The sequence below is a fragment of the Scyliorhinus torazame genome, chromosome 3 (assembly GCF_047496885.1).
Source record: "Scyliorhinus torazame isolate Kashiwa2021f chromosome 3, sScyTor2.1, whole genome shotgun sequence".
Classification (NCBI taxonomy): Eukaryota; Metazoa; Chordata; class Chondrichthyes; order Carcharhiniformes; family Scyliorhinidae; genus Scyliorhinus; species Scyliorhinus torazame.
Window position 1 is genome coordinate 318,091,961 of NC_092709.1, and position 17,001 is coordinate 318,108,961.

At 45.2% G+C, this 17,001-nt stretch overlaps 1 protein-coding gene across 8 annotated transcripts in view; it reads right to left on the reverse strand.

Moving 5' to 3' along the window:
- The window catches only part of ptpra (protein tyrosine phosphatase receptor type A), a 373,815-nt gene that overhangs the window by 182,920 nt on the left and 173,894 nt on the right, over positions 1 to 17,001 (reverse strand). For all 8 annotated transcript variants that reach the window (XM_072497621.1, XM_072497618.1, XM_072497619.1 and 5 more), the window contains one exon: positions 11,609 to 11,626. In XM_072497621.1, coding sequence (XP_072353722.1) covers positions 11,609 to 11,626 — 18 coding nt within the window. The remainder of the gene's footprint in view (positions 1 to 11,608; positions 11,627 to 17,001) is intronic.

Sequence of the window (17,001 nt, forward strand, 5' to 3'; positions counted from 1 at the left end):
TACACTATGCCATTATCATCCATATGTTTATCCAATAAACTTTTAAATGCCCTCAATGTTGGCGAGTTCACTACTGTAGCAGGTAGGGCATTCCACGGCCTCACTACTTTTTGCGTAAAGAACCTACCTCTGTCCTATATCTATTACCCCTCAGTTTAAAGCTATGTCCCCTCATGCCAGTCATTTCCATCCGCGGGAGAAGGCTCTCACTGTCCACCCTATCCAACCCCCTGATCATTTTGTATGCCTCTATTAAGTCTCCTCTTAACCTTCTTCTCTCCAACGAAAACAACCTCAAGTCCGTCAGCCTTTCCTCATAAGATTTTCCCTCCATACCAGGCAACATCCTGGTAAATCTCCTCTGCACCCGCTCCAAAGCCTCCACGTCCTTCCTATAATGCGGTGACCAGAACTGTACTCAATACTCCAAATGCGGCCGTACCAGAGTTCTGTACAGATGCAACATGACCTCCTGACTCCGGAACTCAATCCCTCTACCAATAAAGGCCAACACTCCATAGGCCTTCTTCACAACCCTATCAACCTGGGTGGCAACTTTCAGGGATCTATGTACATGGACACCTAGATCCCTCTACTCATCCACACTTTCAAGAACATTACCATTAGCCAAATATTCTGCATTCCTGTTATTCCTTCCAAAGTGAATCACCTCACACTTCTCTACATTAAACTCCATTTGCCACCTCTCAGCCCAGCTCTGCAGCTTATCTATATCCCTCTGTAACCTGCTACATCCTTCCACACTATCGACAACACCACCGACTTTAGTATCGTCTGCAAATTTACTCACCCACCCTTCTGCGCCTTCCTCTAGGTCATTGATAAAAATGACAAACAGCAACGGCCCCAGAACAGATCCTTGTGGTACTCCACTTGTAACTGAGCTCCATTCTGAACATTTCCCATCAACCATCACCCTCGGTCTTCTTTCAGCTAGCCAATTTCTGATCCACATCTCTAAATCACCCTCAATCCCCAGCCTCCGTATTTTCTGCAATAGCCTACTGTGGGGAACCTTATCAAACGCTTTGCTGAAATCCATATACACCACATCAACTGCTCTACCCTCGTCTACCTGTTCAGTCACTTTCTCAAAGAACTCAATAAAGGTTTGTGAGGCATGACCTACCCTTCACAAAGCCATGCTGACTATCCTTGATCATATTATTCCTATCTAGATGATTATAAATCTTGTCTCTTATAATCCCCTCCAAGACTTTACCCACTACAGACGTGAGGCTCACCGGTCTATAGTTGCCGGGGTTGTCTCTGCTCCCCTTTTTGAACAAAGGGACCACATTTGCTATCCTCCAGTCCTCTGGCACTATTCCTGTAGCCAATGATGACATAAAAATCAAAGCCAAAGGTCCAGCAATCTCTTCCCTGGCCTCCCAGAGAATCCTAGGATAAATCCCATCAGGTCCCGGGGACTTATCTATTTTCAGCCTGTCCAGAATTGCCAACACCTCTTCCCTACGTACCTCAATGCCATCTATTCTATTAGCCTGGGGCTCAGCATTCTCCTCCACAACATTATCTTTTTCCTGAGTGAATACTAACGAAAAATATTCATTTAGTATCTCGCCTATCTCTTCAGACTCCACACACAACTTCCCATCCCTGTCCTTGACTGGTCCTACTCTTTCCCTAGTCATTCGCTTATTCCTGACATACCTATAGAAAGCTTTTGGGTTTTCCTTGATCCTTCCTGCCAAATACTTCTCATGTCCCCTCCTTGCTCGTCTTAGCTCTCTCTTTAGATCCTTCCTCGCTACCTTGTAACTATCCATCGCCCCAACTGAAGCTTCACACCTCATCTTCACATAGGCCTCCTTCTTCCTCTTAACAAGAGATTCCACTTCTTTGGTAAACCACGGTTCCCTCGCTCGACGCCTTCCTCCCTGCCTGACCGGTACATACTTATCAAGAACACGCAGTAGCTGATCCTTGAACAAGCTCCACTTATCCAGTGTGCCCAACACTTGCAGCCTACTTCTCCACCTTATCCCCCCCAAAGTCACGTCTAATGGCATCATAATTGCCCTTCCCCCAGCTATAACTCTTGCCCTGCGGTGTATACTTATCCCTTTCCATCATTAACGTAAATGTCACCGAATTGTGGTCACTGTCCCCAAAGTGCTCTCCTACCTCCAAATCCAACACCTGGCCTGGTTCATTACCCAAAACCAAATCCAACGTGGCCTCGCCTCTTGTTGGCCTGTCAACATATTGTGTCAGGAAACCCTCCTGCACACACTGTACAAAAAACGACCCATCTAATGTACTCGAACTATATCTTTTCCAGTCAATATTTGGAAAGTTAAAGTCTCCCATAATAACTACCCTGTTACTTTCGCTCTTATCAAGGATCATCCTCGCCATCCTTTCCTCTACATCCCTAGAACTATTTGGAGGCCTATAGAAAACTCCCAACAGGGTGACCTCTCCTTTCCTGTTTCTAACCTCAGCCCATACTACCTCGGAAGATGAGTCCCCATCTAGCATCCTCTCCGCCACCGTAATACTGCTCTTGACTAGCAGCGCCACACCTTCCCCTCTTTTGCCTCCTTCTCGGAGCTTACTAAAACACCTAAACCCCGGAACCTGCAACATCCATTCCTGTCCCTGCTCTATCCATGTCTCCGAAATGGCCACAACATCGAAGTCCCAGGTACCAACCCATGCTGCCAGTTCCCCTACCTTATTTCGTATACTCCTGGCATTGAAGTAGACACACTTCAAACCACCTACCTAAACACTGGCCCCCTCCTGCGACGTCAAATCTGTGCTCCTGACCTCTATACTCTCGTTCTCCCTTACCCTAAAACTACAATCCAGGTTCCCATGCCCCTGCTGCATTAGTTTAAACCCCCCCCCAAAGAGCACTAACAAATCTCCCCCCCAGGATATTTGTGCCCCTCAGGTTCAGATGTAGACCATCCTGTCTGTAGAGATGCAAACTTCCCCAGAAAGAGCCCCAGTTATCCAGAAATCTGAATCCCTCCCGCCTGCACCGTCCCTGTAGCCACGTGTTTAATTGCTCTCTCTCCCTATTCCTCATCTCACTATCACGTGGCACGGGCAACAACCCAGAGATAACAACTCTGTTTGTTCTAGTTCTGAGCTTCCATCCTAGCTCCCTGAAAGCCTGCCTGACATCCTTGTCCCCTTTCCTACCTATGGGATAATTTGAAGAATAAGAGATTTCCCTTTTAAGGTGAAGAGGAGAAATGTTTTCTCTCCGAGGATCGTTAGTCGATGGAATTCTCTTCCCAGAAAGCAGTGGAGGCTGGGTCATAGAATTTATTCAAGACCGATTATAGATATATTTTTGATAGACAAGAAAGTCAAAGTTATGGAGGGTAGACAAGAAAGTGGAGTTTAGACCTCAACCAGATCAGGGCGAGAGACCACAGGGGGGAGTGGGCCATTTGGTCCCTCAAGCCTGCTCTGTCAATCAACTGAATCATGCTGATCATCTACCTCAATGCTAATTTCCTACACTATCCCCATATTCCTTTATGGCTTTAATTTCTTATCAGTTTCTAGGTCCTCCTTTGCTGAATTCTAAAATACTGCCAATCCTCAGGTAATTTTATAAACCTCTTCCTTTGTTTTCATGGATCTTTAACTTCTCGTTAGCTACAGCTGGAACCCTTTAAACATTGTTTTTTTGTGCCTGAAAGAAACATACATTTATTGTAAACCATGTATTAATTCTTTAAATAATTGTCTATCAACCATTATACCTTTTAAATATAGATGTCCAACCTACCACAGCCAACATACATTTGTAGTTTGCTTTGATTAGATTTAAAACCCTTGCTTTGGATTGAATTTCAACTTTCAAACTTCATGTAAAATTCCATCATGTTATGGTTACCCTTCTCCAAAGGCAGCTTTACAATCAGATTATTAATTAGAGCTTTCTCGTTGCACAATAACAAATCTAAAATAAAATGCTTCCTCAACATACTAATCCTGAAAACTATCTAGTATACATTCCAGGAATTTGTTCTCCACAGTATTAGTGCCAATTAGATATATCCGGTCTGCATATTGAAGTCCCCCACGATTACCCTTGTTACATGATCTCGAATTTCCTGATTTATACCGCGTCCTAAATTGTCCATTGTTTGGTGGCCTGTAAATAACTAGTATCAATGATTTTTGTCCTTTCTTAGCTCCACTCAAGCTCATTCAACACATACATCTTCGAAGATTCTCTTTCATGTATTGATCTCATTGTTTATTAAGAGCTTCAGCCCACTTAACTTTTTTCCTTTTCTTAACATTCCTAAATGTCGAATACCCATTAATAGTCAGTTCCCAGCCTTGGTCACTCTGCAGCCACGTTTCCGTCATGACAATCAGATCATACTTGTTTATTTCCATTTATGTCGTCAATTCATCTACCTTGTTGCAAATACCTTTAATTTTGCCTATCCAACATTTAAGCTTATTTTGACACTATTTGATGCTGACCTTTGTCTCTATTGTCTTCCAATTTCGCTTACTACTTTTCTTTCCATCAGTACAAAGAACGCTACAGCACAGGAACAGGCCCTTCGACCCTCCAAGCCTGTACCGATCATGATACCAACCTTTGCCAAAACCGTCAGCACTTCCTTGTGCCGTATCCCTCTATACCCATCCTTTCCATGTGTTTGTCAAGGTGCCTTTTGAACGGCATTAATGTATCTGCTTCCACAACCTCCCCTGGCAACACGTTCCAGGCACTCACCACCCTCTGCGTAAATAATCTACCTTGCACATCTCCTCTAAACTTTGCCCCATGGACTTTAAACCTATGCCTCCTGGTGACTGACTCCTCCACCCTGGGAAAGAGTACGTGCCCATCCACTCTATCCATGCCCCTCACAATCTTGTAGACTTCTATCAGGCCACCCCTCAACCTCCGTCTTTCTAATGAAAACAGTCCGAGTCTATTCAGTCTCTCCACATAGCTAACACCCTCCAGACCAGGCAACACCCTGATAACCTCCTCTGCACCCTCTCCAAAGCGTCCACATCCTTCTGGTAGTGTGGCGACCAGAATTGTGCGCAATATTCCAAGTGCGGCCTTACCAAGGTTCCATACCACTGTAGCATGACTTACCAGTTGTTATACCGATGCCCCGTCCAATGAAGGCAAGCATTCCATATGCTTTCTCTTTTTTTAAAATAAATTTAGAGTAGCCAATTATTTTTCTTTCCCAATTAAGGGGAAATTTAGCGTGGCCAATCCACCTAACCAGCACATCTTTGGGTTGTGGGGTGAAACCCACGCAGACATGAGGAAAATATGCAAACTCCACATGAACAGTGACCAAGGGCCGGGATTCGAACCGGAGTCCTCAGCGCCGCAGTCCCAGTGCTAACCACTTCCCACATGCCACCCCTTCCGTATGCTTTCTTAACTACCTTGTCCACTTGCGTTGCCACCTTCAAAGATCTGTGCACCTGCACACCCAGATCTCTCTAACTTTCTATATTCCTAAGAGTTTTACCATTTACGGTATATTTCCCCTCGAAGTTAGACCCACCAAAACTCATTACTCACATTTGTCCGAATTAAACTCAATTTGCCAGTTCTCTGTCCAAGTATCCAATATATCCATGTCCTTCTGTATCTTCTGACAATCCTCAACACTATCTGCCACTCCAACAACCTTCGTGTCATCCACGAACTTACTAATCAGACCGGCTACATTTTCTTCCAAATCGTTCGTATACACCACAAACAACAGAGGCCCAAGCACCGATCCCTGTGGAACCCCACTAGCCACAATCTTCCATTCAAAAAAACATCCTTCTACTGCTACACTTTGCCTTCTGTGACCGAGCTAGTTCAGTATGCATCTTATCACCTCACCTCTGATCCCGTGTGACTTCACCTTTTTTTACCAGTCTACCATGAGGCACCTTGTCAAGGCTTTACTGAAGTCCATGTAAACAACATCCACCGCCCTCAGCTCATCAATCATCTTTGTCACCTCCTCAAAAAACTTGATCAAGTTAGCGAGGCACGACCTCCACTTCACAAAACCATGCTGTCTATCACTTATGAATCTATTTGTTTCCAAATGTGTTTAAATCCTGTCCCTGAGGATTCTCTCCAATAATTTACCTACTACCGACTTGAGGCTCACCGGTCTATAGTTTCCAGGATTATCCCTGCTACCTTTCTTAAACAGCGGTACAACATTAACTATTCTCCAGTCACTGGGATCTCACCTGTAGCCAATGAGGATACAAAGATATCAGTCAAGGCCCCAGCAATTTCTTCCCTTGTGTCCCTCAGAATTCTGAGATAAATCTCATCTGGCCCAGGAGACTTATCTACCTTAATATTTTTAAAAGACCCAAAACATCCTTCTTTTCGATGTTAACATGATCCAGACTGTCCACACACCCTACCCAAGAATCAACTTTAGTGAACACTGATGCAAAGTATTCATTTAGGACCTCGCCCATTTCCTCTGGCTCAACACATAGATTCCCCCCACTGTCCTGAAGTGGCCCAATCCTTTCCCTGGCCACCCTCTTGCTTCTTACATATGACTAAAAAGCTTTGGGATTCACCTTAAACCTACTTGCCACGGACTTTCCATGATGCCTCCTAGCCCTCCTAATTTCCTGCTTCAAAACCTTCCTACTTTCTTTATTCTCAAGGGTTTCGACTGTTCCCACCTTTCTAGACTGTACAAAAGACTCCTTTTTCTTTTTGACGAGGTTCATAATATCCCTCGTTATCCAAGGCTCCCTAAATTTCCCATATTTATCCTTCATTCTCTCAGGAACGTGACTTTCCTGAATCCTAATCAACTGTCGCTTGAAAGACTCCCACATGTCCGATGTTGATTTATTATCCAACAGCTGCAGCCAATCCAAATTCTTCAATTCCTGTCTAATGTTATCGTAATTTGCCTTTCCCCACTTCAGTGAGGGTTACCCTCATCCTTGTCCAAAAGTAGTTTTATTGCAATGGCCCCTCAGATTCGATCTCGCTGCCAAACTAGTTTAAACCTTCCCCAACAGCACGTGCAAATCTCCCTGCAAAGATATTGGTCCCAGTCCTGCTACGGTATAACCCATCTGCCTGGTACAGGTCCCAATGCCTCAGAAATCTATAACACTCTCTCCTGCACCATCTCTCCAGCCACACTCATGTGCTTTCTCGTCCTATTTCTGTATTCACATGCATGTGGGAGTAATTGTGAGATTACGGTCTTTAAAGTCCTGCTTTTTAATCTCTTTCCTACCTCTTTAAAGTCAGCTTTCAGGAGCTCAGTCCGCTTTCTACCTAGGTTTTCGAAACGATCATTGCCCATGATCTCTGGTTGTTCACCATCCCCCATAGGAATGTCCTGCAGCCACTCACTCACATCTTGACCCCATCACCAGGGAGGCAACATACCAACCTGGAGTTTTGTCCATGGCCACAGAAATGCCTGTCTAATTATCAGAGCCGCTACCATAAGACCATGCAAAATAGGAGCAGTAGACCATTCGTCCCCGCAGCCTGCTCCGCCATTCAATAATATCAGGCTGCTCCAACATTCCTCACATCCATTATCATGTCCTTCCCCTATAGCTCTTGATCCCCTTACTGATCAGGACTTTATCTATCTCAGCTTTTAAAAACACGAAGACTCTGCCCCTGCAGCTGTCTGTGGCAAGGAGTTCCAAAGACTCCTGACCCGCAGAGAAGAAATTTCCCCTCATCTCAGTCTTAAGTGGCCACCCACTTATTCTGAGACTGTGCCTTCTGGTCCTAAACTCTCCCATGAGAGGAAGCATCCTCTCAGCTTTACCTCATCATGCCCTTGAAGAATCCTGTGTTGGTGCGGCACGGTGGTGCAGTGGTTAGCACTGCTGTCTCACTTTGCCGAGGACACAGGCACGATCCCGGCCTGGGTCACCATCCTTGTGGAGTTTGCACATTCTCCATGCGTCTGTGTGGGTCTCAAAACCCCAAAAACGATGAGCAGGGTAGGTAAATTATCTTTTAACATTCTCCGCATCTCTGGTAACTGTCTCATCGTTGCCTCCACTGTTTACCCAGCCTACGCTTTTGGGCGAACTCGTCCACGTCCGCAGGGCTGGCAAAATAATGCTCCCTGCCTTGGTACGTGACCCAAAGTCTGTTTGGGTACAGCATCCCGAACTTCACTTCGCTCCTGCACAGGTCCGACTTGGCATTATTAAATTCTGCTCTTTGCCAGGTCTGCCCAATGTTTTGGTATATCCTGATCTTATGTCCCTCTGAGTTGCAAGCCTTCGTTTTCTTGCCTACCGTAGGATTTTCTCTCAGTCCTGATACAGGTGCAGTTTGGTGATGATCGCCCTCGGCTGCTCCCCAACCTTGGGTTTTGGCCGTAGCGACCTATGGGCCCTGTCGATCTCCGGTGGGTTGGAGAAACTGTCCCTTCCCACCAGGTTTCCTAGCATCTGGACAACGTAATCTGCCGGGTCCCTGCCCTCAGTTCCCTCGGACAGGCCCACTATCCTGAGGTTTTGGCGCCTCGACCGGCTCTCCTACTCCTCCACATTTGCCTCCATATATACTTTTTCTTTCAACTTATTATTCTCCTCAACTTTCTTGGTTAGCCATGGTTATTTTATCCCTCTTTAGAATCTTTCCTCGTTACTGGGACATATTTTTCCTGATAGTCATGAATTACCTCCTTAAATGTTTGCCACTGTTTTGTTTACTGTCTTTCCTGCTAATCTATCCACCCAGCCCCCTTTAGTTAACTCTATCCTCATTTCATTGTAATTTCTTTATTTAAATTCAACACAGTTGTTTCCAACCGGTTTCTCACACTCAATCTGAATATTAAATTCTATCATTTTATAATAACTACTTCCAAGGGACCTTTTACTCGGAGGTCATTTATTAAACCTGCCTCATTACCCATTACCAGATCCAAGATGGCCTGTTCCCTGGTTGGCTCCATGACATATTGCACAAGGAAACTACCGCTATAGCCCAACACTTATCCCAGGAGCATCTCGACAACAAGGACTCCTGCATCAGACTCCTATTCATTGACTATAGCTTCACCTTCAACACCATAATACCAGTCAAATTTGAAACCTAGGACTTGGCTTCTCCCTCTGCAGCTAGATCCTCTAATTCCTGCCCCATAGACCACAACCAGCAAGGATAAACAATGCAACCTCCTCCACAATAGTCCTCAAAACCGGGGCCACACAAGGCTGCGAACTTACCCCGCTATGTTACGCCTCATACACTCGCGACTGTGTTGCAAAATTCAGCTCCATCTCCATCTACAAGTTTTCTGATGACACGACCATAGTTGGACGATGAGTCAGAGTACAGGAGGGTGGAAGAAAACCTACTGGCATGGTGGAACAACAACAATACACCACGTTGATGCTACGACCAAGAAAGCACAACAGCGTCTATACTTCCTCAGGAAACTAAGGAAATTTGACATGCCCGCATTGACTCGTACCAAATTTTACAGATGCACCTTAGAAAACATCCTATATGGCTGCATCACAACTTGCCATGGCAACTGCTCAGCCCAAGACTGCAAGAAACTACAGGGAGTCGTGAACACAGCCCAACCCATCACGCAAACCCGCCTCCCATCCATTGACTCTGTCCACAGCTCCCGCTGCCTTGGGAAAGCGGGCAGTCAAAGACCCCTCCCACACGGGTTATTCTCTCTTCCAACCTCTTCTATCGGGCAGGACAAATATAAAAGTCTGAGAACAAGCAACAGATTCAAAAACGTCTTCCCCACTGTTACCAGACTCCTGAATGGCCCTCCTATAGGCTGAACTGATCTCTCTACACATCTTCTCTACTGTTGTAGCACTATACTCCTTATGCTTCACCCAATGTCTATGTATTTATTGTATGTCCTATGGTTTTCATGTATGGAACGGTCTGCCTGAACTGTATGCAGAACAATACACTGTACAGTAAACAACACTGTACCTCAGTACGCGTGACAATAAATCTAAATCTAATGCACTCTATGAATGTGCTGTTGTAGCTATCCTTACCAACTTGATTAACCCAATCAACATGAAGATTAAAGTCATCCATAGTTATTGCTCTATTCTTTTTACATGCTCTTATTATTTGTTGATTTGTATCCTTTCCTACAGCATGGCTATTGTTTTCCTAACACTGACTGTCTTTATATTCTGCCCCTTTGTTCCATTCCAGCATTAATGATAGAGGCTTCAACCATACCTGTCATGCAAGCGCTTCCTAAACACCTCTATGTTTATGCTTCTTTCTGAACTTGTAAAGTCTCCTCAAAATTTACCTCCATGGTCATTTCTTCAGCCAGTTCCCTTAATTCACTTCCACTATTGTCTGGTGCTACTCCACTTCTTCAGTCTGGGATATTTACATTAGTAAAATAAATAAATTAACGCAAGTTGTACTAATTCCATTTTACCAGACATGCTTACCAGTCCATCTTCTGGTAGACCCCAAACCTTCTATTCTCTTTCTTTGGGATCTCTTTCTTTGATCCCTTAATAGCATATACTACAACATTACTTCACCTGGTCATCCAAAACCCACTGGCCCTCCAGTTAAACATGATTATGCATTCCCAACCAGTTGATTTCCAAAAGGTATTTTACATCATTATTGCTGCAATGTGCAAATTGTGGCCGTTATATGTTGTAGTCCATTGGTCATGCCACTAAGTTGCTCCAGTCACTGTGTAGTCCTGTCAAAGGCCAACTTATTAGGCCAAACTGGAGAATATGCTCATTTGGATATGCCGGTCTTTTTGCAAGCTGTGGGATTTCAAAATAGTTGAGAACATTAATATATCATACTCTCCATGTATTGGGACACTATACCCTACTCAAGGCCAGCTACCTAATTTGCTTTACACAAACTGGCAGCTTCAATCCAGCTATATGTTAGTAGAGTTTTGGGGTCCAGTTTAGCTCAGTTGGCTACACAGCTGCTTTGTGACGCAGAGTGAGGCCAACAGCGCAGGTTCAATTCCCGTACCGCCTGAGGTTATTCATGAAGGCCGCCTTTTCAACCTTACCCCTCGTCTTATGGTGTTGTGATCCTCAGGTTAAATCACCACCAGTTAGCTCTCCCTGTCAAAGAGGAAAAGCAGCCTATGGTGATCCGGGACTATGGCAACTTGACTAGTAGAGCCATACTTCTGAACAACTTCAATGTAGCTGAAAGAGTACAATGTATTGCTGACAGTTGCTTCCTGCGACAGTGGTAGAGGCGTGGAATAGAAGATGTGCCTAGTACAATATGAGAGTTGGCGTGGTCTTTACTTTTAAGTATTCTTAGACATTCCTATCAGAACATTCATTGAAGAAAACTAAACAATTCTAATTTAAGTATTGATACAAGGAATGATCAATGTACAGTGGCACTGGCATTGCAATACTAACAATTCCTATCGGCGTCGAGGCTTGATAATGATGTGAATTTGATGCAAAGACAACTTCCAGCAAACATGGAGGTTGCATAAATGTATAAACAGAAAAATCTACAGCAGTCTAGGAGATGGATGGGGGTGAAACTTATGTTACATGTGGTTTGAACTCTTACCTGAACCAGCAGTTCCATCTGTAAAAGAACAAAATAAAATGCATAAATTTCATTAATAGGTTTTAGAAAACATCAATTAGTGTTTTAACAAGCTGCCACTTTGATTTTACAGCATTTTAATGACATAGAAAAAGATCACTCAGCCCAAGATTTTAGGAGTTAGGTAAATTTTGATAAGAGTTTTAAGATGCCATTTCTTTCAATTTATTTTGTTTCTGTTCTATAGACTGCAATGAATGGCTTTAATAATAACAGAGCGTATGCAGTAGACATGATGCGATGGGCTCTGCAGAACAGGATTACATTAATGCAACAGTTCTACAAATTTTCATATCTATTCCACAGCAGCAGAATGGTGATGTGACATTTAAAATTTGAACTTCGGTAAAAATAATGAAATTAAAAAGCTGTCAGAATTTAATGGTGGCAGAGCACTTCACAAAGCATATTTAGTACAAGAATCAATGTAATTATGCAGTTCATGAACTGTCAATTGTATGATTGATCAATGTGTGAAAATGTAGACCACAAATAGTTCCCACCAAAATTATGGCATTGAAAGAAATATATAAAATGCAACCAGTTCAGTGACGTATTTTCTTTAGACTAAAAAGAAATCTTCAAAGAATCTATTTATTTGACATGAAGACAAGGATTTTCAAAACAATGTGCTTTTTTTAAAAATTCATTTACGGGATATGGGTATTGCTGGATGGGCCAGCATTTGTTGCCCATCTCTAGTTGCCCTTCAGAAGGGGTGAGCTGCCTTCTTGAACCGCTTCTGTCCCTGAGGTCTAGGTACACCCACAGTGCTGTTAAGGAGGGAATAAGCAATTTCAAGGGATTAATTTCACTCAGATGCCATTTCTACAAAAATCTTCAAATTGCAAAAACCTTTTAAGATTGTCGGACTACGAAAACCGAAAGATCAGGTGTACCACAAACCATAATTCCGCTACACTCCACAATCTGACATGGTGAAATTTCAAGCTTCAAAATACAGACACTAAAACAGTTTGTTTGACCTTCACCCTGTAACTCTTGCATCTAATCTGTCCCAAATCCATTCAATGTTGCAACTGACCAAAGATCTATTTAATTATGCTTAAAATCAGCCAATTAATCCAGTAAACCTCAAATTCTGATTCAGAGCAACTAGAAATGACCCTAGCACAGGGAAAGTCTCATGCCTGGATTCATCTGGCCATGCTGCAGACTCCATATGTCAAAATATGCAGCGGTTCAATAAGGCAGCTCGCCCACCACCTTCTCGCGGGCAATTGAGAATGGGCTCGCCAGGGATGTCCACATCCCATGAATTAATTTTTAAAAATAACCAAGAAAGGTTTACAGCATAGAGCTATAGAGCTGTGTAGCCATTACATTTGGCAACAAGGTAAAGTAGACCTTTTCTGTCATCTGCTCCAAGTCAGGAGAGCAATCGTTGAAATACAAACTTTGCGAAACACGACTGCGAAAGCGGAGTGTCAAAATGCCTTTATTTGGGAAGTTGGAACCATTTAACCCACAAAGCAGTGGGTCCAATATGTGGACCATCTCAGGTTGTTATTCAGGCCGATTAAATCAGGGCAGAGGGTGGTCTCAGACAGGGCAGAGGGGGTCTCAGACTTGCCGGATTTGAAGTCTGACCTCTCCAGATATAAAACATTCGAGCAGCTGGTTGAATTGGTCAAAGAACATATCACCCAAAACCATTAGCGAGGATGCAGCAATAATAATTCAACAACGAAACACCCAGGGAAGAAGTTAGCTGTGTTTGTTACACAGTTAAGGCAGTTAGGTGAGCAATGTGAACTTGGATTGACACTCAGCGAGGTGTGAAGAGATAGGTTGGTTTGTGGTGCGAATAACATCACCAGACAGAAAGAAATATTAGCAGATACAGAACGTAACCTTGAAAAGAGTGTTATGCTCAGGCTGCAGAAAGCATTGAAAAAGGTGCATTAGAGCTGCAAAGCGTGCAGCTCAAGGGGCGGCATGTGGTGCAGTGGATAGCACTGGGACTGCGGCGCTGAGGACGCAGGTTCGAATCCCGGCCCTGGGTCACTGTCCGTGTGGAGTTTGCACATTCTCCCCATGTCTGCGTGGGTTTCACTCCCACAACCCAAATATGTGCAGGGTAGGTGGATTGGCCACGCTAAATTGCCCCTTAATTAGAAAGTAAAAAAATAATAATTGGGTACTCTAAAAATTTTTAACATTTTTTTTTTAAAAAAGCTAAGCGAGGTCAACCAACTTTGGTGGGAAATCACAGGACGTCATGGCGCCGGGCATGAGGGCATTGAAAGCCACAAGTCAAAGAGAAGCGACCAAGACACGGCATAGAGATACAAAAAGTCCAGTCTGCAGACCAAGAACTTAGAATAATGCTATCAGGGCGGGGGGAGCACCCCCAGGAGGTGTAAATTTAAATGTGTAATATGTTCTGCCTGTAACAGGAGGGGCATATTCGGATGAAATGCAGAGCCAAATAAAGCCTATCAACAGCCAACAAGAAAAACTATGACTCCAGTAATTAAGTGCAAGGTAAATTAAAGCACTTTACCATGCTTTAAGGTAATGTGGAAAGGTTGGCCACTTATCCTGGCAAAGCCTCAAAGATACTCGGTATCATAGAAGCACCAGTAACCTTCCAACATCAATCAGCCCAGTTACCTACCATTGTGGTCAAGGGCCAAATCTCATGGGCCAAGAATGGCTCAGTCAGATCCGATTAAATTGGTTGGAGATTTTCAGCATTAATGAAGGCAATTTTCTTGGAATATTACGGAAATACCAAGTAATATTTCAGAACGAACCAGGAAAGATACAGGGGTATCAAAGATCTACATTGGCCATGATGCAACACCCAAGTTCTATAGAGCTCATTCAGTGCCCCATGCTTTACACAAAAATAGAAGCTGAACTTAACTGGCTGGAGGAATTACGAATAATTAAACCTGTACAGTTTTCCGAGTGGGCTGCCCCTATTGTTAAGCTGGACCGAACTGTCAGGATACATGGAGATTATAAACTATCGATCAACCAGGCAGCAAAACTGGATCGGTTTCCTATACCAAAAATCAAAGCTCTGTATGTCAGGTTAGCTGGAGGGTTGAAATGGTCCTTAGATGGGCAAAGAAAACTCGGAGCAGTAAATGGGAGAACGCAGTGATCCGCGTTTATCAAGACTGGAGTGCGGAGGTGGCGAGAAGGAGGGCGAGCTTTAATCGGGCCAAGGCGGTGCTTCATAAAAAGACGACAAAATTTGGAATGCTGCAACCGGCAAGACTGTGGGTCACATATCGAGGGAGGCACCACTACTTTGAGACGGCGGATGAAGCGTGGACTTTTATTGTGGAAGAAAAACTGGAATGAGCGGGTTATTAAAAAGAACGTTTGAACAAAGTGGTGGGGCGAATGTGGGGGGCAAAGAGGGGGGTTAAAAAGGGGGGGAAAGAGGAGTTTTATGTACTAATCCTGCGATGTGGTAACTTTTCTCTCTCCCACAGGTGGTGATGGGGGAGGAGGGGAGGTGGAGGAGATGGGACGTTGGTGGTTGGGGGCGGGGCCAAGGGAGAAGCGCGGGCTTGGTTCCCGCGCTATGATAATCATGGCGGGAATAGAGAAGCAGGAAGGAGGGGGCGTCGCACGGTGCGAGCCGAGGTCAACGGGGGAAGCCGAGGTCGGCCAGAGTTTGCTGACTTCTGGGAGCAACATGGGGGGAGTAATTACGCTAGCGGGGGATCTAGCGGGGGGGGGGGGGGGGGGGGGGGGGGGAGAGGGGGGAATTACTGGGTTGCTGCTGCTGGGGAGAAGGGGGGAGCTGGTATGGGAGGGGGGGGGCATCGCCTGGGGAGCTGCGTGGGAACCGGGTGAGGAGCTGGAAAAAGGGGATGGCTAATCGACAAGTGGGGGGGGGGGGGGGGGGGGTAGGAAGCCCCCCAACCCGGCTGATCACGTGGAACGTGAGAGGGCTGAACGGGCCGATAAAGAGGGCACGGGTACTCGCACACCTTAAGAAACTTAAGGCAGATGTGGTTATGTTACAGGAAACGCACCTGAAACTGATAGACCAGGTTAGGCTATGCAAAGGATGGGTGGGGCAGGTGTTCCATTCGGGGCTAGATGCGAAAAACAGGGGGGTGGCTATATTAGTGGGGAAGCGGGTAATGTTCGAGGCAAAGACTATAGTGGCAGATAACGGGGGCAGATACGTGATGGTGAGTGGCAAACTACAGGGGGAGACGGTGGTTTTGGTAAACGTATATGCCCCGAACTGGGATGATGCCAATTTTATGAGGCGGATGCTAGGACGCATTCCGGACCTAGAGATGGGAAAGCTGATAATGGGGGGAGATTTTAATACGGTGTTGGAACCAGGGCTGGATAGGTCGAAGTCCAGGACTGGAAGGAGGCCGGCAGCAGCCAAGGTGCTTAAAGATTTTATGGAGCAGATGGGAGGTGTAGACCCGTGGAGATTTAGCAGACCTAGGAGTAAGGAGTTCTCGTTTTTCTCCTATGTCCATAAAGTCTACTCGCGAATAGACTTTTTTGTGCTGGGAAGGGCGTTGATCCCGAAGGTGAGGGGAACGGAGTATACGGCTATAGCCATTTCGGATCACGCTCCACACTGGGTAGACTTGGAGATAGGGGAGCAAACAGGAGGGCGCCCACCCTGGAGAATGGACATGGGACTAATGGCAGATGAGGGGGTGTGTCTAAGGGTGAGGGGGTGCATTGAAAAGTACTTGGAACTCAATGATAATGGGGAGGTCCAGGTGGGAGTGGTCTGGGAGGCGCTGAAGGCGGTGGTTAGAGGGGAGCTGATATCAATAAGGGCACATAAAGGGAAGCAGGAGAGTAAGGAACGGGAGCGGTTGCTGCAAGAACTTTTGAGGGTGGACAGACAATATGCGGAAGCACCGGAGGAGGGACTGTACAGGGAAAGGCAAAGGCTACATGTAGAATTTGACTTGCTGAGTACGGGCACTGCAGAGGCACAATGGAGGAAGGCACAGGGTGTACAGTACGAATATGGGGAGAAGGCGAGCAGGTTGCTGGCACACCAATTGAGGAAAAGGGGAGCAGCGAGGGAAATAGGGGGAGTGAGGGATGAGGAAGGAGAGATGGAGCGGGGAGCGGAGAGAGTGAATGGAGTGTTCAAGACATTTTATAAAAAATTATATGAAGCTCAACCCCCGGATGGGAGGGAGAGAATGATGGGCTTCTTGGATCGGCTGGAATTTCCCAAGGTGGAAGAGCAGGAAAGGGTGGGACTGGGAGCACAGATCGAGGTAGAAGAAGTGGTGAAAGGAATTAGGAGCATGCAGGCGGGAAAGGCCCCGGGACCGGATGGATTTCCAGTCGAATTCTATAGAAAATATGTGGAC